This window comes from Nomascus leucogenys, chromosome 1a (genome assembly GCF_006542625.1).
Source record: "Nomascus leucogenys isolate Asia chromosome 1a, Asia_NLE_v1, whole genome shotgun sequence".
In the NCBI taxonomy this organism is placed as follows: Eukaryota; Metazoa; Chordata; class Mammalia; order Primates; family Hylobatidae; genus Nomascus; species Nomascus leucogenys.
Window position 1 is genome coordinate 90,946,154 of NC_044381.1, and position 26,706 is coordinate 90,972,859.

The 26,706-nt window shown below is 38.2% G+C and overlaps 1 protein-coding gene across 2 annotated transcripts in view; it reads left to right on the top strand.

The window, feature by feature from the left end:
• NUBPL (nucleotide binding protein like) overlaps nucleotides 1–26,706 on the top strand; it is a 254,576-nt gene that overhangs the window by 177,210 nt on the left and 50,660 nt on the right. For both annotated transcript variants that reach the window (XM_003263684.3, XM_030813147.1), the window contains one exon: nucleotides 11,994–12,087. In XM_003263684.3, the coding sequence (XP_003263732.1) occupies nucleotides 11,994–12,087 (94 nt within the window). The remainder of the gene's footprint in view (nucleotides 1–11,993; nucleotides 12,088–26,706) is intronic.

Sequence of the window (26,706 nt, forward strand, 5' to 3'; positions counted from 1 at the left end):
GTTTCGGAAGAAGTTACTTCAACCGAGTTCTAGGACAAAGGAATAAAGAGTTAGCAACCTGAACATTATTTGTTTCGGAGAACAAGGGAAAGAAAGCTCAGATTTTATAGCAAAAGTTCACACCCAGGTTCCCAATCAGTTCTCTTTGTGCAAATGAAGGATTGAAACTTGTAACTTGCTTAGTTCTGATTGATTGATACAGCTCAACTCTGATTGACTGGTTCAGGTGAGCCCCAAAGGTTCTATAGATTAAAATGTGTGAGTTTTGGAGGAGGAGTATGGGTATAACTCCTAGTCAGCAAATGGCTACATGGCTCTATTTAAAATTTAGGCTCAGTTAGCTACTCAGGATCCATCTTGAAGGACTGGCTCAAACCTGTTGGCAGATAGCATCGCATCCCATCATGGTGCCAGAGTGGTTGACTACCTGCTCCAGGTCCATCTGGTCCCTTGTAGAGATCCTTGAGGCAGGACAGTGGCCAGTTGAACAACTAGAGTCTTTTACTTATGAGAGGCACTCAAATGTGTGTTAAATTTGAACCAAAGTCTCTTGGGTTAAGTTGGTTCCTGTTTCCAGCTAAAGTGAGTTTAAAGTCTTAAGGATTGAGTCGGCACAATCCTAGTGGGAGTCGCTTGCAGACAGCTGTTAAAATAGGCTAGAACAATTTTAAAGAGCAGCCAAATGCTTAACCCAAATATGAGGAGGATCATTAAGACTTGTAGGGTGAAACACAGAAGGAATCTTATACCAGGGTTAAGCCAGCTGAGAACGTCTGGACATTGGAAATTCCACCCAATAAGTCCAGACAGGAGTCTTTCTGAGGGTGTCCCTTTCAGAGATTTGGCTAACATTATAACCTCAGATGTTCCCAGTTCACCTGACTGGTAGTATTTACCCAGATACAGCAGCAGGTATTAGCGATAGCAGAAACACCACCCTGTGCAGTGAGGTGTTAGTCTAGAGCAGTGTGGTTGTCCAAGATCACACAAGCAAGGGAGTCTAGGGGATCTCTGTTGTGCCCTGATGGCATGAGTGGTGAAGCAGGCAGCTCTATTAACAGTGCAGAAAAGTTTCTGACCATTCCAAACAGAACCTAGTCCAAACCAGGACCTCAGAAACCTTCCTGTGCAGCTCCTTCACTAGAGTTAATCCCTTTCAGCAAATCACATCCGTGAGAGTGTCCTCCAACTATAATCCATGGGGTCATTATCAGTGTTGGCATGTGCCTCAAGACTCTCAGGTAGCTCTTGGAGAGCAGGAGGGGTAGAATTAGTGAAACTGACTGAACAGATGGGAATTTGCATAAGATCTATCTGTGGCCAGATCTCCTGGTGAGGATAACTCAAGTATTATTTTCTCCTTTTTTGGGAGAAGGATATGTGGACCTGGCAAGTTTCTAAGAAGTCCTTTGCCAGGAGGTGAGTGGGGGCTGAACAGACAAAAACAAACAAACAAACAAACAAACCAAAAAAACAATGTGGTTTCTCCTGACTGGATGAATTCAGAACTCCAGAGAGAGGGTTTTGAATGCCCACCAAGGTTAAAAAAGACTAAATAAAGGGCCTAGGGCAAAGGCAGGCTAAATGCCACTCAGATCTTTGTCATTGGGCTTTTATTATTCTGTTGGTCTGTTCCACCACCCCACTGGATGTTAATAGGCCAAGTTTTATAAACATTTTGAATAATTTGTCCTGTAAAATGAGTTCCTTAGTCACTATGAAGTTTTTGAGAGACTTCCCAGGTTGGTATAATTTTTCCAGTAAGGCTTAACTACTGCCATTGCTGTGACCTATCAAGAAGAAGGTGTTAACCCAGTTTGAAAACATGCAAATCATAATTAGTACATGATGGTTTCCTTGTGAGGCAGGGAGCTAAATAAAATCTTGTTGCCATACTTTAAAGGCACCACTCAGTAATGAGAAGTGGCCCATGGAGGCATGCAACAGTTTTCCACTAGTGTATTGTGGACAAATTTTACACAGATACCAAAGTCATGAGCAACCTTGAAGGCATACCTGATGTCTTTATAAATACTGGCTGTTTTATCTTTGGCTAAAAGACATGACCTAGTAAGTGCATGCAGTTCCACTTATTAGGCAGACTTGGCCTTAGGAAAGGTAAGTAAAGTGGCAGGATTGGGCAAGTTATTACACCAGGTGATGGTGAGGTGAGGATAGAAAGAGAACCTTATGGGTCAGGCGTGGTGGCTCATGCTTGTAATCCCAGCACTTTGGGAGGGTGAGGCGGGCGGATTACCTGAGGTTGCGAGTTTGAGACCAGCCTGACCAACATGGAGAAACCCCATCTCTACTAAAATTACAAAATTAGCTGGGCATGGTGGTGCATGCCTGTAATCCCAGCTATTCGGGAGGCTGAGGGAGAATCTCTTGAACCTGGGAGGCAGAGGTTGCAGTGAACCGAGATGGCACCATTGCACTCCAGCCTGGGCAACAAGAGTAAAACTCAAGAAAAAGAAAAAGAAAGAAAGAGAACCTCATGGTTTGCTAGCTGGCTTATGATGTGACTTGAAGGGAGCCGTGACAGAGTATGGAATGGAGATAGTGAGAGGTAGCCCCATAACTATCTTCTCTATGGCTTTTACAAGGAAGAGACAGCATCAACTGCTCTGAGACAAGGGGTCATAGTATCCTAAAGGTCTAGTTTGTCCCCAATTCTGATATTACACAAGTAATATCAGATTTAAAAAGGGGAAATCCCCTGAATGTCCTCAGAGCATCCCTAGGCTGGATTGTGAAAAGAGGGCTGAGGGACTTCATTGGGATTTAGTTATAACCAACTATTGGAGGAACTTAGGAAGATTCAGTCCAATCTACAGATAGATAACAAGGACTTGAAGACAGTGTACAGAGTTACAATCTAATAACAGACATACTTTTGCTTTCCTTAGAAGCATAACTTTTTCTCTCCACAGTGATCATCTAAGAAATCTCAGATTTAGAATCTTTTACAGCTGGGAAGCCAAACCAAGGCAGGTTTTAGATTTTACTTACAGTCTTAAGGTTCTTGGGCCTGCCAGGAAGTGACAGTTTTCATTCACTCTCTGTAAAGCTGGGAACTCCTGAAGCCAGGCATTTTATTCACATTCTTAAATATGACATTTCAGTCCAAACCTTGGTAATATAACCAGTTTTTCCCATTGCATCTTGCTTATAAAGAGAGAGCAGATTTTTTTTTTTTTTTCCCTGAGACAGGGTCTTGCTCTCTTACCAAGGCTGGAGTGCAGTGGTGAGATCTCGACTCACTGCAACCTCTGCCCCCCAGGTTTAAGCAATTCTCCTGCCTCAGTCTCTGGAGTAGCTGGGATTACAGGTGTGTGCCACCATGCCTGGCTAATTTTTTGTATTTTTTTTTAGTAGAGATGGGGTTTCACCAGGTTGGCCAGGCTAGTCTGCGAACTCCTGACCTCGTGATCCACCCTCCTTGGCCTCCCAGAATGCTGGAATTACAGGTGTGAGCCACTGTGCCCAGCTGAGAGAGCAGATTTTTACTGAACTTACATTACATAAAAATAAGAATACTCATTAATGGTTTCTAAATTTTGTAGGAATAAAGTTGTGAGAAAAAGCAAATGCTTCCACCCTTGTTCACAAAGGATATGTTATCAAATTATTGCAAACTCTAAATAACTTATGACAGAAAATTTCCTGAGTCTGGAAAACAAAACATTTAAGTCATAACAATTAAGTTATGACTTAACGATTAAGTTAAGACTTAAAAATTAAGTCTTAACAATTACTTAACTTCATGTAATTTTGTTTTGCTCAGTCTTAATTAATAATTTTGGACTATAGCCAATTGCAAGTGCTTCCAGAGAAAAATTTGAGATAATAACTGTGGATAACAAAAATTCAGAACAGCCACAGTCAAAGATCTGATAAGAGTTTATAACTAACAGAGAAATCTAGGTATTTCGGTAGCATATAACTAATTTCACATCATGACATATACCCTAACATATCCGAATTTTAGGAATCTTATACAATTTGGAATAACTTTTAATAACACATTTACACAAATATAACTTAAAGGAAATTCAACAGCATTCCTTATTTGACAGTGCTTCCCATATTATTTACCAAATAAGCTTAATCATTTAAAATCTCTGTAAGATGAGAAATGCACCCTTTGAGGCTCTCCAGGGGGTCCACCTGTAAAATGTCAAAGTTAATTTTAGGCCAAGAAGCTTGATTTAGGATTTGGATCCTGGGAGAACCTACCAAAGACATCAAAAAGTTCAAAGTACTTCCTTCAACAGAATCATAGGTCACTGCCAAATAGTAGTTACTCATTTAACCAGAGTGACAATCAAAAGACTTCAAAAGCAATACAGAAAGTTACATGAATGTAAAAACCTTAACTCTTTTAAACCTCAGTCTTCCTAAGCAATGTTTGTTTCCTAGGCCAGTTACTTTGAGCAGGGGAATACATTTAGTAACAGCATAGGAAGTCCTGGTTACATGAAATAATTCAGACATTTAAGGCCTGGTTACATGAAACAGTGCAGACATATAAAAATACAGAACCAATTTATACTGGGATAAAATATTGCCTTTCTAGACCTTCAAGGTAAACCTGAAACCAGAGAAACTAGACAGTTCTCAGGAAGAAATGGGCCAGAGAGAGAAACTTACTCATAATTCAGAGAATGGCTGTTAAAGAAACAGACTTCAGAATTAAAAATCAAAACCTCTTGCAATCTTACCAAGAGCAAATTGATGTCTTAAGACACTCTTGTTATTTTAACATAGAGGGCCAAAATTTTAAGTTCTGTGTTTTAATATCAACATTCACTGCCTAGAAAGACTGTTTAAAATTTCTTTTAATTATAGCCAACTTATTCACACCCCAAGTTTCTTTCTTAAAATTTCTATTTATTAACCTGTTCATGACTTGCTCAGACCATCTATGACATGCTTGGACTTTCTACCTTTCCCTATAATTCTCTTTCTTAAATAACCAGTCATTTTACTTTAGGACAAAGATTTACTACATATGATTCTTTCTTATACAAAATTATTCTCTTTTCTTCATATCCATAACTTTCTTACATGTCTCTCTCCCTTTACTACTAGTTCCTTTTTATCTTGTTTCTGTTTCCTTTCTAAATCCATATTGTGAAGCTCCTTTTAAATAACCTCCAAATTTGACAAAATAATTTTTTTCTCACTGAAGAACATATTTTATGTGTTTCTTATAATTTTTTCTTATTAAAAACACACCTGGCCAGGTGCAGTGCCTGACGCCTGTAATCCCAACAGTTTGGGAGGCTGAGGCAGGCGTATCACGAGGTTAGGAGTTCAAGACCAGCCTGAGCAAGATGGTAAATCCCCATCTCTACTAAAAGTACAAAAATTAGCCAGGTGTGGTGGTAGGTGCCTGAAATCTCAGCTACTCAGGAGATTGAGACTGGAGAATTGCTTGAACCTGGGAGGCAGAGGTTGCAGTGAGCTGAGATTGCGCCGCTGCACTCCAGCCTGGGCGACAGAGTGAGACTCTGTCTCAAAAAACAAACAAACAAACAAACAAAAAACACCTTTTGATGTTTTTAACACTTTGGTGTTCATTTGAAGAATTACAAATTAGAATTTTTAACTCTTAGTAACCTTAAATTTTATTAAAAACATAGAAATCTTGCTGGGTGTGGTGGCTTAAACCTGTAATCCCCACACTTTGGGAGGCCAAGGTAGGCATATCACCTGAGATCAGGAGTTTGAGACCAGCCTGGCCAACATGGTGAAACCCCGTCTCTACTAAAAATACAAAAACATTAGCCAATTGTGATGGTGGGCACCTGTCATCCCAGCTACTGGGGAGGCTGAGGGAAGAGGATGGTTTGAACCTGGGAGACGAGGTTGCAGTGAGCCAAGATTGTGCCACTGCACTCCAGCCTGGGCGACAGAGTGAGACTCCATCTAAAAAACAAACAAACAAACAAAAATAAACATAGAAATCTTGAATTGCCTATTTGTATATCAGTCTTTTATAAATAAGAACCATTTTATAATTATTAGAAAAACATGTTTTCCTATAGCATAATTCTTAGAGACCAAACATATTTAGTCTTTCTATTAAATTTAAGAAGTCAAGGAGAGACCTAATTTTGGTCCTTTATGGCCACCATTTTGTCACCAAACCAGTGGGGTCACTTTGCCTATGCTCAGTGGAAATCCAAACACCACAGCACCAGGATTTTACATTGAGAAAGGTTTATTGTGAGTCAGCTAATAAGGAGACAGAAGGAAATGCTCAAATCCATCTCCCTGAGCTGGGGGCTGGTCAGCTTTTATAAGCATAGGGTAATGAGGTGTGATTTTATTGTATCTTGCAACAAGGTGATGCCAGGAAGCATGATCTGAGTGGATCCTGCCATGTAGTGTCCAGGGCTCAATAGGTATGCCAGGGCTCAATCTGATTGGATTCTGGATCCTGCCATATAGTGTCCACCTCCTAATTCAGTACTTACTACTCAGTCTGAGCACTAGGTTCTGCGTGGTCGTTTGCTTGGTTTATCAGCAAGCCTTTATAGAAAGCCTACTATGTGTGATGAAGGTACTGGCCTAGGTGTTTTTCAGGTTCATTAAATTCAATTTAGAGTCATTTGAAATGAATTGCCTTAACTGTGAAGTATTTTTTTGTTTCTTGGAACCTTAACAGCAGTTCTTTCTTTTTTTTTTTTTTTTTTTTTTTTTTTCTGAGACGGAGTCTCGCTGTCACCCAGGTTGGAATGCAGTGGAGCAGCCTTGGCTTGCTGCAACCTCTGCCTCCCGGGTTCAAGAGATTCTCATGCCTCAGCCTCCCAAGTAGCTGGGACTACAGACACCCACCACCAGGCCCAGCTAATTGTTGTATTTTTAGCCGAGACAGGATTTCACCGTGTTGGCTAGGCTAGTCTCAAACTCCTGACCTCAAGTGATACATGTGCCTTGGCCTCCCAAAGTGCTGGGATTACAGGCATGAGCCACCACACCTGGCCAATAGCAGTTTTCTTTAAAGAAATAAGAAATTGAAAGTAACATGACAAATATGGGTAAGTGCCAGGGAAAAACAATGATAAATTATTGGCACCAGTCATTTGATGTTCTCTGAAACCCAGAGACGTGTCAGTTTGCCAGTGCTAGGAGTTTTACTGCCAAGAATATAAAAGGAAAATGATCCTTCATCTTTTGGGGTAAGTTTTGTCAACCTGAAGTAATCAAAAGGATCAGAATCCAGTTTTAAAGAGTTTATTAATGTGAAAGGCTAGGAACGGCCATTCAGGAAACACAGACTCCAGAGAAATGGAGTCAACACTCTGAATTTAAAAGTTAAGGTCTTGCATATAGGAAGAAAAAAAAGAAATTCAACAGGATCACAACATTTTCTATATAAGGCTGATTTATGAGTTATAACAATTTAGTTACAGTTCATTTTCTTTTTCCCTGTGGCTTGTTTTCTTTACAGCTGGTTTTCATTTCCTTTCCAATTTAAGAGTATATTTAATATTCCATCTTAAGATAATGTGATAGTCATGAAGTCATGAAGTCTTTGTATGAGAAAGGTTAAGAGGGAAGTTAATATATAAGGAAATCAACAGAGAAGAGGGAAGGAACCTTCCCTGACACCCTTTATTCATTTTACAAAATATTGAAACATTGTAGGTAAGGAAGAAGGCTAATCTCTAATCAGAGAAACAGAGTTATAGCTTTCTAGGTTCCAGTTGCCTGTCATGTGACTCAGGCCTCATGATCACGTTTCTTTAAGGGCTCAAAATAATGTAAAGCTCCAGCAGCTTAGATTTTCAATTATTTTATTTCACAGTTTCATAGATGGAGGTCATGGGTGGTCTCGGGGTAACTATTTTTCAAGCCGAAGAACCCTGTATTGAGAATGAATTCATTAAGTTCATCATTTCATCAGTCTATTAAAGTATGTCATTATGTCAATATCAAGTACATGTGTTTGGGAAATTAGATAGGATTCCTAAAAAACAAATCAGCATATAATGTCAGATACTGAGGAATGTTTTGAAGAAAACACGATGTCAGGGAAGGAGAGAGTTTAATGGTTATGGGGATGCTGTTTTATAAAGGCTATACTGGCTTTTTTGCTATTGCTTGAATGTAGCAAATATATTCCCATTTTAGGGCCTTTGCACTTATTGTGGCTTCTGGCTGGAGTGCTTTCCTTCAGATATTTGCATCAGTTGTTTTCTCATTTTATTCAGGAGTCTGACCACCCTGTCTAAAGTAGCACCTTCCACCATTCAATTCTTTTTTTTTTTTCTTTTGCATTTTTCTTTTCTTTTTTTTTTTTTTGTTATTATACTTTAAGTTTTAGGGTACATGTGCACAATGTGCAGGTTTGTTACATATGTATCCATGTGCCATGTTGGTGTGCTGCACCCATTAACTCGTCATTTAGCATTAGGTATATCTCCTAATGCTGTCCCTCCCCCCTCCCCCCACCCCACAACAGTCCCTGGAGTGTGATGTTCCCCTTCCTGTGTCCATGTGTTCTCATTGTTCAATTCCCACCTATGAGTGAGAACATGTGGTGTTTGGTTTTTTGTCCTTGTGATACTTTACTGAGAATGATGGTTTCCAGTTTCATCCATGTCCCTACAAGGGACAAGAACTCATCATTTTTTATGGCTGCATAGTATTCTATGGTGTATATGTGCCACATTTTCTTAATCCAGTCTATCGTTGTTGGACATTTGGGTTGGTTCCAAGTCTTTGCTATTGTGAATAGTGCTGCAATAAACATACGTGTGCATGTGTCTTTATAGCAGCATGATTTATAGTCCTTTGGGTATATACCCAGTAATGGGATGGCTGGGTCAAATGGCATTTCTAGTTCTAGATCCCTGAGGAATCGCCACACTGACTTCCACAATGGTTGAACTAGTTTACAGTCCCACCAATGGTGTAAAGTGTTCCTATTTCTCCACATCCTGTCCAGCACCTGTTGTTTCCTGACTTTTTGATGATGGCCATTCTAACTGGTGTGAGATGGTATCTCATTGTGGTTTTGATTTGCATTTCTCTGATGGCCAGTGACGATGAGCATTTTTTCATGTGTTTTTTGGCTGCATAAATGTCTTCTTTTGAGAAGTGTCTGTTCACGTCCTTTGCCCACTTTTTGATGGGGTTGTTTGTTTTTTTCTTGTAAATTTGTTTGAGTTCATTGTAGATTCTGGATATTAGCCCTTTGTCAGATGAGTAGGTTGCGAAAATTTTCTCCCATTTTGTAGGTTGCCACCATTGAATTCTTTCTCCTTACTCTACACCATCTGACCTTGGGGACCAAAGAGATTCAAATAAATTCTTTGATAAATCCTTTGCTGTCTGAACTCTTAATACTTGCTATCTGAAATTTGGTAATTGAAGAGATTTTCTAAAATATTTATTCTTATTTGATCTGGATATCTAAATCAGGGACCAAGTAATTTTGTATAGTAAGTCAGGGGTTCCCAACCCTTAGCCCACAGACCAGTACCAGACCATGGTCTGTTAGGAACTAACTGCACAGCAAGAGGTGAACAATGGGTTAGTGAATGAAGCTGAGCTCTGCCTCCTGTCAGATCAGCAGTGGCATTAGATTCTCATATGAGCATGGACCCTATTGTGAGGGATCTAGGTTGCACACTCCTTGTGAAAATCTAATGATAAATGTAAATCACTTGAATCATCCTGAAACCGTCCCCTGCCCCCATCCGTGGAAAAATTGTCTTCCGCAGAATGGTCCCTGGTGCCAAAAAGGTTGTGGACTGCTGTAGTAAGGGATACCTGTAGTTTTCTTCACAGCACTTATTACTTCCTGATTTGTTTGTCTGTCTATCTGTCTTTCTACATGTCTCCTTCACTAAATTGTCAGTTCCATCATGGTTTTGATTTTATTATGTTTATTGCTCTATTATCATCACCTGGAACAATGTCTGGCACCCAGTCAATTCTCAATTCATGTGCGTTGAATAGTTGTGTTGACATATGAATGAATCTGTTTGACCCAATATCATCTACACTTTTTATTTTAAAAGTATGATTATAGGCCAGGCACGGTGACTCATGCCTGTAATCTCAGCACTTTGGGAGACCAAAGTGGGAGGATCACTTGAGCCTAGGAGTTTGAGACCAGCTTGGGAACATGGCGAAACCCTGTCTCTACAAAAAATACAAAAATTGGCCAGGCATGGTGGCACACGTTTGTAGTCCCAGCTATTAGGGAGGCTGAGGTGGGAGGATCACTTCAGCCCAGGAGGTTGAGGCTGTAGTGAGCTGTGAGCATGCCACTGCATTCCAGCCTGGGTGATAGAGTGAGACCCTGTCACAAAAATGAATAAATAAATAAATAAATAAAAGCATGATTATATGGAAAGGACATATTACATGTTATTAAGTTTTAAGGAGCACAGTTTGAAATTATATACAGTTTCCACTTAGGTTTAAAAAAATCAAGCCTTTGCATGTGTTCATTTAGCCATTCATTCCTTGAAAGAAAACGTCTTAAGTGTCTCCTGTTTGTCCATTCTGTGCTAAGGTGATCTAACTCAGTTTACAATTTTAGAGGAAGACAGATCATGAAACAACAGTAAATGAATGATACCCTTCTCTTCACTCACTGCTCTCTAGCCATATTGACCTTTCAGTTTCTCAAAGTTAGCAAGCTCTTTTCTGTGTACATTTTACTGTCTTCATGGTGCTTCTTGTATTATAAAGCTGGTGATTATGTATTTATGAGGATAGTTATCTGCCCGATATCTCTGTCTCTATATTGTAACTTCTGTGAGGGCAGGAATCATGATACCATTTAATTGTCAATACCTAGCTCAATGCCCAATGCATAGTAGGTATTCAGTAAACATTTCTTGGGCAAATGAATGAATAGGTGATTAGGGGAAGTATGTAGTAGAAACACTTTAATCTAATGGGAGTTAGTGGAGATTTCCCCAAAGAAGTGAATTTTAAGCTGGGATCTGAAGAATGAAGAGGAATTAGCAAGTGAAGAAGAACAGGCAGCGTGTTCTGGAGCTTAAGCTTAGATATTATCCTAAAGGCAAGAGAAGAGTTTTAAACAAAATGTAGCACTATCAAACTTCCATTTTTCAGCGTTGTTAGCAACAGACTAGATAGGCAGTGCTGGAGCCAGAGAGGTTGGTTGGGAGGCTTTAATAATAATAGATGGTGGTGGCCTCACTTGGGTTCTTGGCAGTGGAGAAAGAGAGAAGTGGGTGTGTTTGAGAGATTTTTAGAAGGCAGAATAACTGACTGGGGATAGTGAAGGAAAAGGAAGAGTTAGTGTGATTCCACGTTTCTGCTTTACAATTGAGAAGATCCTTGGACCATTAATGGAGACTAGGGACTCAGAAGGAAGAAGTATCTGAGGAGTAAAGAACCTGAGGTACCCTTGAGACCTATCTAAATGAAGGCTGAGCCGTAAGGACTTGGTTATATAGGTGAATATTCTGGGTATAAATAAATGCCTTGAAAGAAAGAATCAAAATGTTAATAATATTGGGACTCAAGTTATATTAAATTTTTTATTATTAAGTTTTGGTTTTCATTCTTAGTGTATTTTTGTGAAGGAAATATAATAAACTTTAAAAAATTATATTAGCATGGGAAATGCAAAATTTTAAAAAAGGGGGCAAAAAGCTAATACCTTCTTTAGGCAAAATGTGGGCTACACCCAGTAAAAATAAGTGAATGGTCCTGAATAGAAGCCTACTGGGAAGTGAGTTCAATATTAGCGTGTGTGTATGCAGATGAGTCATCTGGAAATTTAAACTTGCCATTCAAAGAAGGCCTCTTAGTGGAAGGGCCTGTCATTTATTTATCCATGTATCCTTAGGACTCAGCATAGTGCCTTGTACCTAGCAATGGCTCAAGTGATAGCTATGATTTTAGATTTGTTATTAACACATTAATTTTGTTTACATCACTATTTAACATTGAATTTTTATACAATGATATAATCTATGTCATCTTTTTAGGTAGATTGGGGTCAACTGGACTACTTAGTTGTTGACATGCCACCAGGAACTGGAGATGTGCAGTTATCAGTCTCACAGAATATTCCTATAACAGGTAAATCTTCAAAGTTTAAAGTAATTTGTACTTTTTTTGATATGTTGTTATTGCTATACCAAAAAACAAACTCCATGTTAGGCAAATATTTTGTCTTAAAAATATTCATTCACTTATAAATTTTTCATTAGAGATCAGAAGCATAAATTATTCAAAATATTACCAGAATAAGTACATTTATAAAACCATGATACTTTTGTTACTAGGAAGAGCGAAGTCTGTGGTTCTTGTTCTTGGGAGAAAGAATTTGTCCAAGAGACAATTTTAGCAAAAAGAACAGAGAATTTATTGAAGAAAGTACATGCCAAGAGAGGAGCAGGCTGGAAATCAGCAGTAGTAGCAGCAAGGGTTAAGTAGTAGCAAAGACAGTATGCTCTGAAGGAGGAGGCAGAGTGGGCTGCTGGAAAGAAAATGAGCCAGCAGCCCTGAGAGTTCAATATTGCAGTTTTCATTGTGGTGGACTCTTTCTTTAAGTTCCTGCCTGTCTCAAGTCTCTGCCGTTATCTTTGGCTAGTTTCCCACTTCTGCTTTAAGTCTCTACCTTGTCCCTGACTAGTTCTTGCCACAGTTTTGTAGGATTCTCTTACTCTGAGTTGATGCACATGTGTGTGCCCAGTGTTGGATACGAAGTCTACTTAATGGCATTGTTGCTCCTTACCGCCACCCCAGGAAGGTCATATAGTGGTTAAATCTGTTCTTACTGTGCCTGTGTATCTCTTAGGAATTTCCCCTTTGCCCTCTTTCCCTTCATATCAGCATGTACTTAGCTACATTCTGACAGCTGAACTGTAGAGTGAGCAATTACTGGGCATCTTAAGGGGTATTTGAGGGTGTTCCTTTCTGCATAGGTATTTCCCGTCCTCTCTGTTCATACCTAGCATGCAGGTTTTGGGTAGTCTCTGGGGTGTGAGATTTTCTAGTCCTCCTTTTCTCAGGGGCTCTCCCTCCTGCTCGTGTCTAGCTATCTGTCTGCTCTAACACTTCACAGAGGTGGTGGTATAAATCTGCGTTCTAGGAAAATGGTAGCATTAAGTATTTTTTAGGCAGAACATGACTGGTTCACTGCTGTGCAGCACTTATACCACTGGTACATGACAGGCACTCGGTAAATATTTATTGAGTGAATACTGAATAAGAATAAATATTAGGGGCTGGGTGCAGTGGCTCACGCCTGTAATCCCAGCACCTTGGGAGGCTGAGGTGGGCGGATCACAAGGTCAGGAGATCGAGACCATCCTGGCTAACATGGTGAAACCACGTCTCTACTGAAAATACAAAAAGTTAGCCGGGCGTGGTGGCGGGCACCTGTAGGCAGGTGGTGGGAGGCTGAGGCAGGAGAATGGCATGAACCCAGGAGGCAGAGCTTGCAGTGAGCTGAGATAGCACCATTGCACTCCAGCTTGGGCGACAGAGTGAGACTGTCTCAAAAAAAAAGAATAAATATTAGGAAAATTGGCTTTTTGGTAAATACAACTATGGGAGAATTTTATACTCTGCTAATTAATATTAAAGTCAAGAAAGCAATAAACATAGCTTATATCAAATACATAATACTTCAATATGGTAGTGCATTTCTTTTTTATGATACGGAATTTAAATATTAATACAGTAGTTGCCCTTTATATTGAATCTGTTTCTAAAGATTTTCCTAGATTCCACTAGACAATAGTTGCAAATCTATAAATAAAAGGATTTCTGGGAAAATAATGGAATTTTAAAATATCTTTGCTAATTAGTTATATACTGATTACCAAACAATTCCTTGACATTTAATGATCAAAATGTTTAGAATCTAAGTTTTTAACAAAATATACATGTTGTTTGGAAATATCAGTATAGCCTCATTAATAGAGATACTTTTGCTATTTTAACATATTTGTAATCTTAATTGAGTCTGAGACTTTTTCTTTGGTAAGGCAGACTGTAAAATATGAGATGGGAGTAAAATGATATATGAAAATAATTCATTTTTTCATACTGTGATTTTTCTTTTTTTTTTTTGCTTTTTCCTTTTTAAGGTATTTATAGTTTTAGGATCTTTTATATTTACAAACTTTAAGATTATTTACCAAATGTTCATTTTAAAAAAATGTGCTTCTGATACCTTGGAATGCCTTTTGCAAGCATACAAAATACTTGCATTATTCATATAGATAATACATTAGTAAAATTGGGCTAAATTCTCATTTATGCCTTGAGTAGTGACTTGGCACCTTGAAAAAGTTTAATTTACCTCACACAGATAAACTGATGTTGCCTAAGCAGTTTTTTCCTCCATTTACTTTTCTTTAAGCCCCTTTGGACAAGATTTATGATTAAATTACCATATTTTAGTTTGTATTGATACTCCAGCACCAGCATTGCATATAGATAGAGGTTGAGATTTTCTTCCCCATTCTTTCTTATATCCTAAAATTTAACCAGTATATTTCTTTTTTCCTTTCCTCTGATGAAGAGTCTGCCATGTAATAGGCAGTTAATATTACATGAGAGTAAGACAGTCTTTTTGTTGTTGTGGTGGTAAAATGTGCAGAACAGTTAAGTAGTACTATTAATATATTGACATTGTTGTGCAGCCATCACTACTGACCATCGCCAGAACCTTCATCTTCTCAAACTGAAACTCTGGAGCCATTAAACAGTAACTCTCTGGCCGGGTGTGGTGGCTCACGCCTGTAATCCCAGCACTTTGGGAGGCTGAGGCAGGCAGATCACTAGGTCAGGAGATCGAGACCATCCTGGCTAACACGGTGAAAACCCGTCTCTACTAAAAATGCAAAAAATTAGCCTGGTGTGGTGGCGGGCACCTGTAGTCCCAGCTACTCGGGAGGCTGAGACAGGAGAATGGCATGAACCCGGGAGGTGGTGCTTGCAGTGAGCCGAGATCACGTCACTGCACTCCAGCCTGGGCGACAGAGCAAGACTCTGTCTTAAAAAACAAAAAACAGTAACTCTCCATGGATCCTCCATTCTCCCCAGCCCCTGATAACCACTATTCTTAATGTATTTTTTACATTAAAGGAAGACCAAGTAAGAAAATATATTTTGAAAGATTGCATTAATGCCAGATGTGGTGGCTCATACCTGTAATCCCAGCACTTTAGGAGGCTGAGGCAGGAAGATCACTTGAGCCCAGGAGTTCAAGACCAGCCTGGGCAATATAACGAGACCCTATCTGTACAAAAGAATTTAAAAAAAAAAAAAGTTAGCTGGGAGTGGTGGCGTGCACTTGTGGTCCCAACTACTTAGGAGGCTGAGGCAGGAGGATCGCTTGAGCCCTGGAGGTCGAGGCTGCAGTGAGCTGTGTTCATGCTATTGCACTCCAAACTGGGTAATAGAATAAGACCCTGTCTCAAAAATAAATAAAAAGAAAAAAAGATTTAAACAAAACCTAAAATTTATTTTATGATTTATTAATAAACCATTATATCAATAAATTTTGATTGATATGCAAGGTAAATGCCTAGCACTGTAGAGGAGAAAAGGATAAGTAAATCAGTCTATTTCCTAGACAAGAGTTCCTTACCTTTTTTGACTTTCAAAGTTTTTATGAGAATTTGATGAAAACTGTGGATTTTCTCCAGGAAAATATATTTATATATGGTATATAGAAACACTAATTTTGTATATAAATTTAGGAAGTTTACACTCCTCAGGTTAAAAGCCCCAGCTCTAAGAGATAGGGCATGGTGAGGAGCAGGAGAGAGTGGCTAGTAAGAAAAGGACATGTATGACTGTAATCCACAGTATGAGAAGTGCTTATGAGAGATCTAAACCCAAGGCTATGGGGTTTCAAAGGAAGAGACTGTGAGATTAAGGGGAATACAAAACACTTCATGGAGATGGACCTTGAAGAATAAATATGATACATTGTAGAAATTCAGGATTGCTCCATACCTTGGTTTCTTTGCTTGTTCTTTAATAATTTAATCAATAAAAAGCACTAATTCTTTATGGACAGTAGATTTCTGTATGAAATGGTACCACAGTGATTGCCTGTTAATAATAAACTGCCATTGGCTGACAGTCTTCCGTATATTAATTTTCAAATTTAATTCTTACAGGTGTTATATGATTTCTATTTTCTTAAATCTCATAAGGGTTTAGTGGCTTTCATAAGATAACACAATTACAGTAGATCATAGCTAAGTTTCATATTCATTTTGACAGAGTTTAAAGCTTAGGCTGTTGACCTCTATATCAAACTGGCCTAATGTAAAACCGAACAATATTTGACTCATTAATTTTTCTGAGTTTAGCCCTAATCCATTAAAATTCATTTAGGTTGAAATTATTCTAATCTAGGTAATCCCTGATAAAAAATAAATTTATCTGTGAATATGCCTAAATTTGTTCACCCCTATGGGATGAATATCCAACTCGTTATCTGGATTGGTGCTTACTATATTCAGTAATTTTTTTGAGTCCTGAAAGACTTCTTTGGGCCTCTTTAACTCACACATTCCAGGAGAATTCTGGAGGTAGTCTAGAAGCAGTTTTCTTCATCTTTTAGGAGTATAGCCCCAAGTGATTCTTGAAGACACCAGTATTATCTTTGTGCTGATTCATATACCAGCCTTGAACATACGGCCCATTTTCAGACACCCTGGCTCTCTGTATAGAGTTGTAGCAGTCAGTGTTAGTACATTCATACTGTGGTTATTAAGTCAGTATTAAAATGGATAACAATGAAAGACTAGATTTCCTACATTGAAGTTGTATTAATTTGAATTAATTTTATAATTATAAAAAATGGCAGCAAGGAAATGGAGATAAACAAAAAAAGAAAAAAAAATAGCAAACAATAAAAATGTCCTACCAAAAGGATGTTGAAGGGAATTTGGGGAGCATGTGATTGTGTCTATGTGTGTGTTAAAGTGTGTATGTTAAAGCCTTAGTTCCTGAGGTTTGGGTTTATTCAGGCCAGTGTCATTTCACAGATAGCATATCTAAAAAGGTACCAAAAATGATCCAGCTCCCAAGATTTAGAGGGAATGGCACCAACTAAAGAATTGCTGGCCTGGCTGAATCATGACTTTCATAAATTTATGTAACCTGTAACAGCCTGTCAGAATCATGTCTGCTCTTTCAGACTTAACTAAATTATATGTTCTCTAATTATAAACCCAGTTTTTCTTTCCTTATCATTGACGTTAGAACTCTTTTAAGATACTTTGTGTTCTTCTCCCTTTTCTTATGTCCCATATCCCATAAACAACATAAGCTCTTTAGATTCTCATTTGAGTATCCTTGTAATTTGACCTCTCTCTCCTTCCCAGTAAACACCTTCATATAATTTGGGATCCCTCTAGAAAAAAATCCTTTGTACTCACTACTGCCACCTTCCCTTTACTTTCCAGAGTCTGTCTTTACAACACAGTTGATCCTCACTTGGAATGCCTTTCCTCCCCAATCAGTGAGTACTCAAATCATGTGTAATCTTTAAAAGCTATCTAGCTCAAATGTCTACTCCCTGCCATCTTCCCCAAACCCCCATTTAGGAATCACTTCCCCCTGTTTGGAAATCACATAGCATAATATTTGGATCATTCCTATAGCACTTCTGATGTTCTTCATTAAAAACCTGCATACCTATGTTATCTTCTCTAGCAAACTGTTGACTTCCTGGAGGGCTAGGCTGTTTTTCTTTCATCTTTGCATTTCTCAGGGTGCCAAACTCAGTGCCTTTCTGCAGCTACTCAGGAAATGTTGAATCAATGAAAGTGTTTTATCTGTGACTGTATTATCTTTCCAACTAGGCTGGAAGCTGCTTGAATGCAAAAATTTTTTCCTATTTATCATAGTATCTTTTAAAGTACCTTGGCCTATAGCTTATGCAATTAATACTAACTGAGTCAATGACAAAGCTAGTCTGACTAGCTATTACTGCTTATGTAGAAAGATTTGTGCCCCCTTATCTTTCTTACCATCCTGCTGATTCATTCCTATGAGCGCCTCACCTGACTGCTTCTCACCCAAGTGTTTTTTCTGTGTATATGTTAAAGGAAGCATTTTTCAAGGAAACATACATTTTGTTTTATTTCCCTTCTGAGAGAAAACTACTTTCATTTTAGGTATTTATTTACGGCTTTTTTTTTTCTTTTGCTGTACTGTATATAATATCCATGTGGTCAGTTGATGCCTTTTAGTATTCCCTTTGTTTTAGTGTGTGGGATAGTAGTGTGCATGTGGGCATTTGCTATTTGATTACTTGCAGGCTCATGTTAAATTACTAATGAGAATAACTAGTATTGTTCCATTGTAATACAGTAATTAGAAATTATCTTATTTATGCCAGGCGCGGTGGCTCACGCCTGTAATCCCAGCACTTTGGGAGGCCGAGGCGGGCGGATCACGGGGTCAGGAGAACGAGACTATCCTGGCTAACACGGTGAAACCCCGTCTCTACTAAAAATACAAAAAATTAGCTGGGCATAGTGGCGGGCGCCTGTAGTCCCAGCTACTCGGGAGGCTGAGGCAGGAGAATGGCGTGAACCTGGGAGGCGGAGCTTGCAGTGAGCGGAGATCGCGCCACTGCACTCCAGCCTGGGCAACAGAGCAAGACTCAGTCTCAAAAAAAAAAAAAAAAAAAAAAAAAGAAAAGAAAAGAAATTATCTTATTTACTTGAAGTGATGTTTAGTAAGGTGCTAAATACCTTTCTGATTCTATGTCCTTACCTGTGGAAAAGTTGCTTAACTCCACAGACTTGTAAGGATCAAATAAGATAATGAATGTAAAGGCTCCATCTAAATGTATAGTATTTTCTAGAAACTACAGGAACACTATCAAAAAGTTTTTTGTGGGGCAGGGCGGTTAGTAGAGAAATGTTGTGAATTAGAAAGAGCCTTTCTATCAATTTTGCATTTCTATAAGCTATGTTGAGAATAAAATCAGATATTTTATACTTGGAAAGAGACAATCTTTTGGAAAATATGTAGAGGCAGACCTGTCCACACAGAAAGTGTAGTATTCTGAAAGAGAATCTTGATATTAGCTAGATACAAGATACAACCACCCCCACAAAATAAAAACCTTTTTTATAGTGTACATGTAGTTTCTAGAAAATACTATACATTTGGATGGAATCTTTACATTCATTATCTTATTTGATCCTTACAAGTCTGTGGAGTTAAGTTCTCCACAAGTAAGGGTAGATAATCAGAAAGATATTTAGTACCTTACTAAACATCACTGCAAGAAATAAGATAATTTCTTAATTAGCAACTCTTTGTATATGCTCCATCTTGTTACATAAAATGGATAACAACCTCATTACAGGTACACCTTGGGAATATTACAGGTTTGGTTCCAGACCACCTCAATAAAGCAAATATCGTAATCAAGCAAGTTGCATGAACTTTTTGGTTTCTTAGTACATACAAAACTTATGTTTACACTATACAGTAGTCTGTGAAGTGTACACAACATTATGTCTTTAAAAATATACATTCCTTAAATATTTTATTGCTAAAAATGCTGACAGTCATCCAGGCCTTCAGCAGGTCATGCCCTTTTTGATGGCAGAGTGTCTTGCCTTCATGATTGTGGCTACTGACTGATCAGGGTGGCAGTTGCTAATGGTTGGAATGGCTGCGGCATTTTCTTAAAATAAGACAATGAAGAAGTTTGCTGCATCAACTGACTCTTCCTTTCAGGAAAGATAGCATGTGATGCTGTTTGATAGCATTTAACCCATAGTAGAATATCTTTCAAAATTGGCGTCAGTCTTCTCAAGCCATGCTTCTGTTTTATCAACTAAGTGTGCATAATATTCTAAATCCTTTGTTGTCATTTCAACAGTGTTCACAGCATCATCACCAGAAGTAGATTCCATCTCAGTAAACCACTTTCTTTGCTAATTCATAAGGAGGAATTCCTTATCTGTTCAGGTTTGATAATGAGATTTCAGCAATTCAATCGTATCTTCAGATCCCACTTCTAATTCTAATAATTCTCTTGCTGTTTCCACCACATCTGCAGTTATTTCCTCCACTGAAGTCTTGAACCCCCAAAAGTCATCTGTGAGGGCTGGAATCAACTTCTTCCAAACTCTTGTTCATCTTGATATTTTGACCTCTGCCCATGAATCACAAATGTTATTTGGTACAGTGAGAATACATACAACATAATATCGATTAGGATTGCTATCCTATTATATGGGTATGGTTTGTGGCACCCCACAACAATTATAACATCAAAGATCACTGATCACAGATCACCATAACAGATATAACCTTAATGAAAAAGTTTGAAATATTGCAAGAATTACCAAAATGTGACACACAACCACAAAATGTGTCTATGCTGCTGGAAAAATGGCATGGGTAGACTTGCTTGACACAAGTTTGCTACAAACCTTCAATTTGTAAAAAATGCAGTTATCTGTGAAGTGCAGTAAAGTGAAGTGCAATAAAATGAGGTATGACCATGTAAGAAGAAACTTTAAATTAAAAAAAACTTCTTATTTGTGTTAAATATTTTTCCTTCTTTGTTTCAACTGAAGTGCTGTGTATGATATCTGAAGACTGTCTCAATTTGACTTCAACTCTTGGAATTAAGTAAAGACTTTATGCTTCATATGAAATAGGTGAAGCATGTTTTCTCTTTTTAAGGATTGGAGAGTTTTAGTAATTCATTTGTATTAAAGTGCTGTATTAGTCGGAGTCCTAGCAGGAAACAGATAACACACCTTAAAATGAATTAATAAAACAAAGTTTAATGAAGCAACTAGTTACAAAGGAGTGAGCAGCATTAAGGAAACCAACCAGAGATGGTGACATACTCAGGGACTAGTGACAGTACAAGTTGTTATTGCCCTTCCACTGGAAGGGGCAAGGGAGTGAACTGTATTAGTGGAACTTGGAACCTGCTGGAGCCATGGAAAAGGGGCTGCCTGACAGAAGAAGCTATGGCTCTTGCCAGAACTGCTACAAGGCAGGAAGGAGTGGTGGGTGAGGTAGGTAATAAAACTTCAAATTCTTTCTCCTCCTACAGTCTCATCTCCTGTTTGTCCCTCCTCATAGCGGATCCCCATTGAGAGCCAGAAGGCAAGGAAACTTAGGTGATACAGTCCACAGAGGTCAACTCCTGGGGGACTGATCAGGGCAGAGGGCATTTGGGCAGAGTTTGAGGGGCACAGAGGGAGACTACAGCAAGTGGAATAACTAACACAACGTTGCTTCTTCATGGTTATAATTGTGAATTAACAGCTTGAGATAGATGAAATACAAAGAAAGGGGACAGAATTTCTGCCCTCTAAAAGATTGTAAGCTAATTTAGATACCAGTAGTACAGTCAAATTAGTGAAAATTAATACTATCACAAGGCAAAATTATACTGTCATTAAACCTACAAACAGAATATTTATGTTGTAGATGAGCAGTGATGCAAGTATATTTTGTGTAATGGGGAGTAATAGATGAAAGAGTTTATTTTGATAGGATAGTTAGAAAAAAGTTCCCCTTCACTTTATTAAGTAAAGATTGATATAGGAATGAAACTTTTGGAAATTGTTCTTATAACAGAAGGGACAAAGACTGAGCAACTGACAGGGAAGCTATCATGGTCCCTTCTTTGTTCCCTCTGTTTTCTTCCAGGGAACAGCAGAAGTGGTACAGGACACAGCTAGACAGTCCTAGTGTGAGTCCTGTTTTGATTTCTTATCTCCTGGAGAGAGAGAAGCCACTGTGTATGACAGTAGTCAGCTAGTTAATATGTTGAATATTCATGGGCTCAAGAAAAGTTGCCCCAAGAGTTTTGTGTGATACTATTGCTGTGGTTTGACTGTGTCCCACAAAAGTTCATGTGTTAGAAACTTATTTGCTAATGTAACATTATTAAGAGGTGGGGACTTCAAGAAGTGATTGGGTCATCAGGGCTCTATCCTCATGCATAAACGAATGCCCTTATCCCAGGAATGAGTTCATTCTCAAGGGAGTTAATTAGTTCTTATAGCAGGGAGGGAATTCTCTCCAGAGCAGGTTGTAATATAATAAAAACAAGTTTAACTTATTCTTAAGATCTCCTTAGCACACAATTTACTTGCCCTTCTTCTTCTTCTTTTTTTTTTTTTTTTTGACAGTCTTGCTCTGTCACCAGGCTAGAGTGCAGTGACATGATCTTGGCTCACTGCAGTCTCCACCTCCCAGGTTCAAGCAATTCTCCTGCCTCAGCCTCCTGAGTAGCTGGGACTACAGGCACGTGCCACCATGCTTGGCTAATTTTTTTGTATTTTTAGTAGAGACGGGGTTTCACCATGTTGGCCAGGATGATCTTGATCTCCTGACCTCGTGATCCGCCCGCCTCAGCCTCCCAAAGTGCTGGGATTACAGGCGTGAGCCACCGTGCCTGGCTGCCCTTCTTTTCTACACAATGTCATGATGTAGTGGGAAGGCTCTCCCCAGAAGTTGCTGCCATGCCCTTGGACTTCCCAGCCTACAGAGCAATGAGCCAAATAAACTTATTTTCCTTATAAATTAATTACCCAGTCTCAGATATTCTGTTATGGCAAAAGAAAATGAAATAAGACAATTGATAATGAGGTGATGTCCTTTCTTCCTGTGTAGGACTTTTCCTATCTGGGCCCTGCAGATAGAAGGAAAGCCAAAGGTCTTTCTGTGTCTCATTCATTTAAATGAGATGAGATAGGAGTTTTAAATTAAGACATTGTAATATTTCAGTCATTGTTTAAAGTGAAAGGCACTTATTGTTTGTGAAAGGTGTCAGGCCTGTTGTCACAGTGACTAAACTTCCATTCACTCATCAAAAACTCTTGAGAAAAAATTAAACTTGCCTACCCTGGTATTTCTCCTTCCATCAGCAGTTTACTTAATCAGTTATCTCTTTTATGGTAACACTCTTTGACTCTCAATTTGGACGATGGTTTCTGTTATGAAGAAACCTATTGGGGATTGGAGGATCAGAAACTTATTGTTGCCAAGTTAAATAAATGAATGACCCATGCACCATTACTTCAAATAGTTTCCTTGATTGTTTGGCATTTACTCTTTCAAAGCAAAAGGAACATAGTAATTTCACTTAGGTAAACTAAATAAAATCTTTTATTTTTTTTTAAATACTATTTTTTCACTTCTTATTTTCAAATTTGCAAGAGTAATTATTTAAAGGCATCTAATGCCAGTCTTTTGGAAAACATTGAAAATTCAAAGAAAAATATTTGGCTATTTTGGATTTTAGTGCTATGTTTCCCCTAAAACTTTGTAATTTATAATGACCTCAAAATGTAGCTCTAAAAATAACCTTGCACCTTAAAGGTGGAGGAATTAGGTCATTATTTTTCCTAATATTAAGGAATATTAAATCTTCATTTATGTTTTCAATTTCCAGAACAGCACATTAAAGGAGGCAATCAATTTTGGACTTTTTTCAAGCACACCATCTTTGCATGCAAATGTTGGGCAAGGTTGTAATTAATAGATACTTGGCAAGAGTTGCATGATGTAGAAAGAGTTATTATTTTATTCATCAAGTTAAAAAATTCTTTCTGAAATAAATTGGTTTTGTTGTTACACAAATTGTAACCAAATACTAGAAACTACATTCCAGGGTTTCATCTTTTGAGGCATTCCTGGAAATTTAGTTTGAAACTTCAGCCCTGGTTAGATTGGGAATCAAATTTATAAAATGAAATATAATGCCATTTACTAAATGCTTTCTATCTTTCTTTTCTTTTCCTCCTTCCTTTCCTTTCTTTCTTTGAGATGGAGTCTCTCTATATTGCACAGGCTGGTCTCAAACTCCTTGGTTCAAGAGATTCTCCCACCTTAGCCTCCCAAGTAACGGGGATTACAGGGATGCACCACCACACCTAACTCTCAATCTAAATTTAAGAAGAAATACTCTTTAGGGCTCTTGTATTTGGCTGAACATATATAAAATACAAAGGAAGGGACATAATTTCTGCCCTCTGTGAGTTGGTGAGCTAATATAGACACTAGTAGTACAGTCAAATTAGTGAAAATTCATACTATCACAAGGCAAAATTGTACTGTCATTAAGTCTATGAACAGAATATTTATATCGTAGATAAGGAAGTATATTTTGTATAGTGGGGAGTAGAAGTAATAGGTAGATGTTACAGTATATCAATTAACAGTTCAAAGAAATAGCTTGAGAGTTAATAACTTCTGAACTATGACATGAAAAGGAGCAGGATTTTAAAAGCTTCCCCAGGTGATTCTTATTTAATCAGCTTTCAGAATCACTTGTCTAGACCAACCCATCTGATGTTTGAATTCCCTGAATACCTATCAAGAGGTCATCTAGGCTGTATTTGAATAGGAAGTTTCTGAGATAGTTCATTCAGTTTTGTCATTTAAGAATTTCTGGTGCAAAAACAGGCACATAGACCAATGGAACATAATAGAGAGCCCAGAAGTAAGGCCGCACACCTATGACCATCTGATCTTCAATAAGGCTGACAAAAAACAAGCAATGGGGAAAAGACTTCATATTTAATCAATGGTGCTGGGATAACCAGCTATCCATAAGCAGAAGATTGAAGCTGGAACCCTCTCTTACACTATATACAAAAATTAACTCAAGATGGATTAAAGACTTAAATGTAAAACCCAAAACTATCAAAACCCTGGAAGACAACCTAGCAGTACCATCCTGGACATAGGAATGGCAAAGATTTCATGACAAAGATGCTAACAGCAATCACAACAAAAGCAAAAATTGGCAAAAGGGATCTAATTAAAATTAAGAGCTTCTGTACAGCAAAAATAAACTGTCAACAGAGTAAACAGACAGCCTACAGAATGGGAGAAAATATTCACAAACTATGCATCTGACAAAGGTCTAATATCCAGCATCTATTTACAAGAGAAAAAAAAACATTAAAAAATGGGCAAAAGACATGAACAGACACTTTTCAAAAGAAGGCATACATGCAGCCAACAAGCATATGAATAAAACCTCAACACCACTGATCACTAGAGAAATGCAAATCAAAACCACAATGAGATACCATCTCACACCAGTCAGAATGGCTGTTATTAATACAAAGTTGAAAAATAACAGATGCTGATGAGATTGCAGAGAAAAGGGAACACTTATACACTGTTGGTGAGAGTGTAAATTAGCTCAACCATTGTGGAAAGCAGTATGGTGATTCCTCAAAGAGCTAAAGACAGAACTGTCATTCAACCTAGCAGTCCCATTACTGGGAGTATACCTGAAGGAATATAAATCATTCTGTCATAAAGACACATGCACATGTACATTCATTGCACTACTACTCACAATAGCAAAGATATGGAATCAACCTAAATGCCTATCAATGGTAGACTGAATAAAGAAAATGTGCTATATACACACCATGGAATACTGTGCATCCATAAAGAAAGAATGTTCCTTTGCAGGGACATGGATGGAGCTGGAGGCCATTATCCTTAACTACCTAGTGCAGGAACAAAAAAATACCCCATGTTCTCACTTATAGGTGGGAACTAATAATGAGAACACATGGACACAAAGAGGGGAACAACACACACTGGGGCCTCTCAGAGGGTGAAGGGTGGGAGGAAGGAGAGGAGCTGAAAAAAAATAACTATTGGGTATTAGGCTTAATACGTGGGTGATGAAATAATCTGTACAACAAACCCCCATGACACAGGTTTACCTATATAACAAAATTTCACCTGTAACCCCGAACCTAAAATAAAAATTAAAAAAAAGTTTTGGGGGGGCATGTCCTTCATGATATGCCAGACAAATAAAATTCCTTAATGTCTTAAAGTTCAGTGAAGAGTATAATGACCAATATGTGGTCAGGTTCATACTAAAAACCACTTTTAAATTCATTAAACATTTATGTGTAGAAAAAAATGCAAATCCCACAGTTTAAAAATTTGTGCACTTGGTCATAGATGTTAGAAATTTGATCAGGATCTGAAATGTAGCTCTGAAGAATGCCTTCACCTCTTAAGTATGACAGTATTTGGAGATAGGCAAAGCTTTCCATATAAAGTCTCTGTCCCTGTTCCTTTATTTCCTGAAAAATACCTGGTTAAATAAAGTTAGGGTAATGGTAATCAGAGAGCAGCAGTTCTCCTCTCTGGAGTTTTTTTTAGAGAAAGAATGTGTATAAAAAGGAATGTGTTCTGTTATTAAAAGGTCTTTGGTATTGGTTTGCTGCAGTCATGAGCAAGCTGAGCTATATGCGCATCACAATTTGAAATGCAAAATATTTAACCTTAGAGTTCAACATGAACAAACACTGGAAACCAAAATAGTTTTTTCAGTTGTAGAGCCATATGTGTACAAGTAAGCTCCCCAAGGTGTTTGCTGATCAGTATAAAGATAGATTCAAGACTGGAAAAATACAAGGGTTTTATCTTTTTTTTTCTGTTTTATTTATTTTATTTTATTTTTTAAGAATTTTTCTTCTTTAAGTTCTAGGGTACATGTCCACAACGTGCAGGTTTGTTACATATGTATACATGTGCCGTGTTGGTTAGCTGCACCCATTAACTCGTCATTTACATTAGGTATTTCTGCTACTGCTATCCGTCTCCCATCCCCCCACCCCACGACAGGCTCCGGTGTGTGATGTTCCCCACCCTGTGTCCAAGTGTTGTCATTGTTCAACTCCC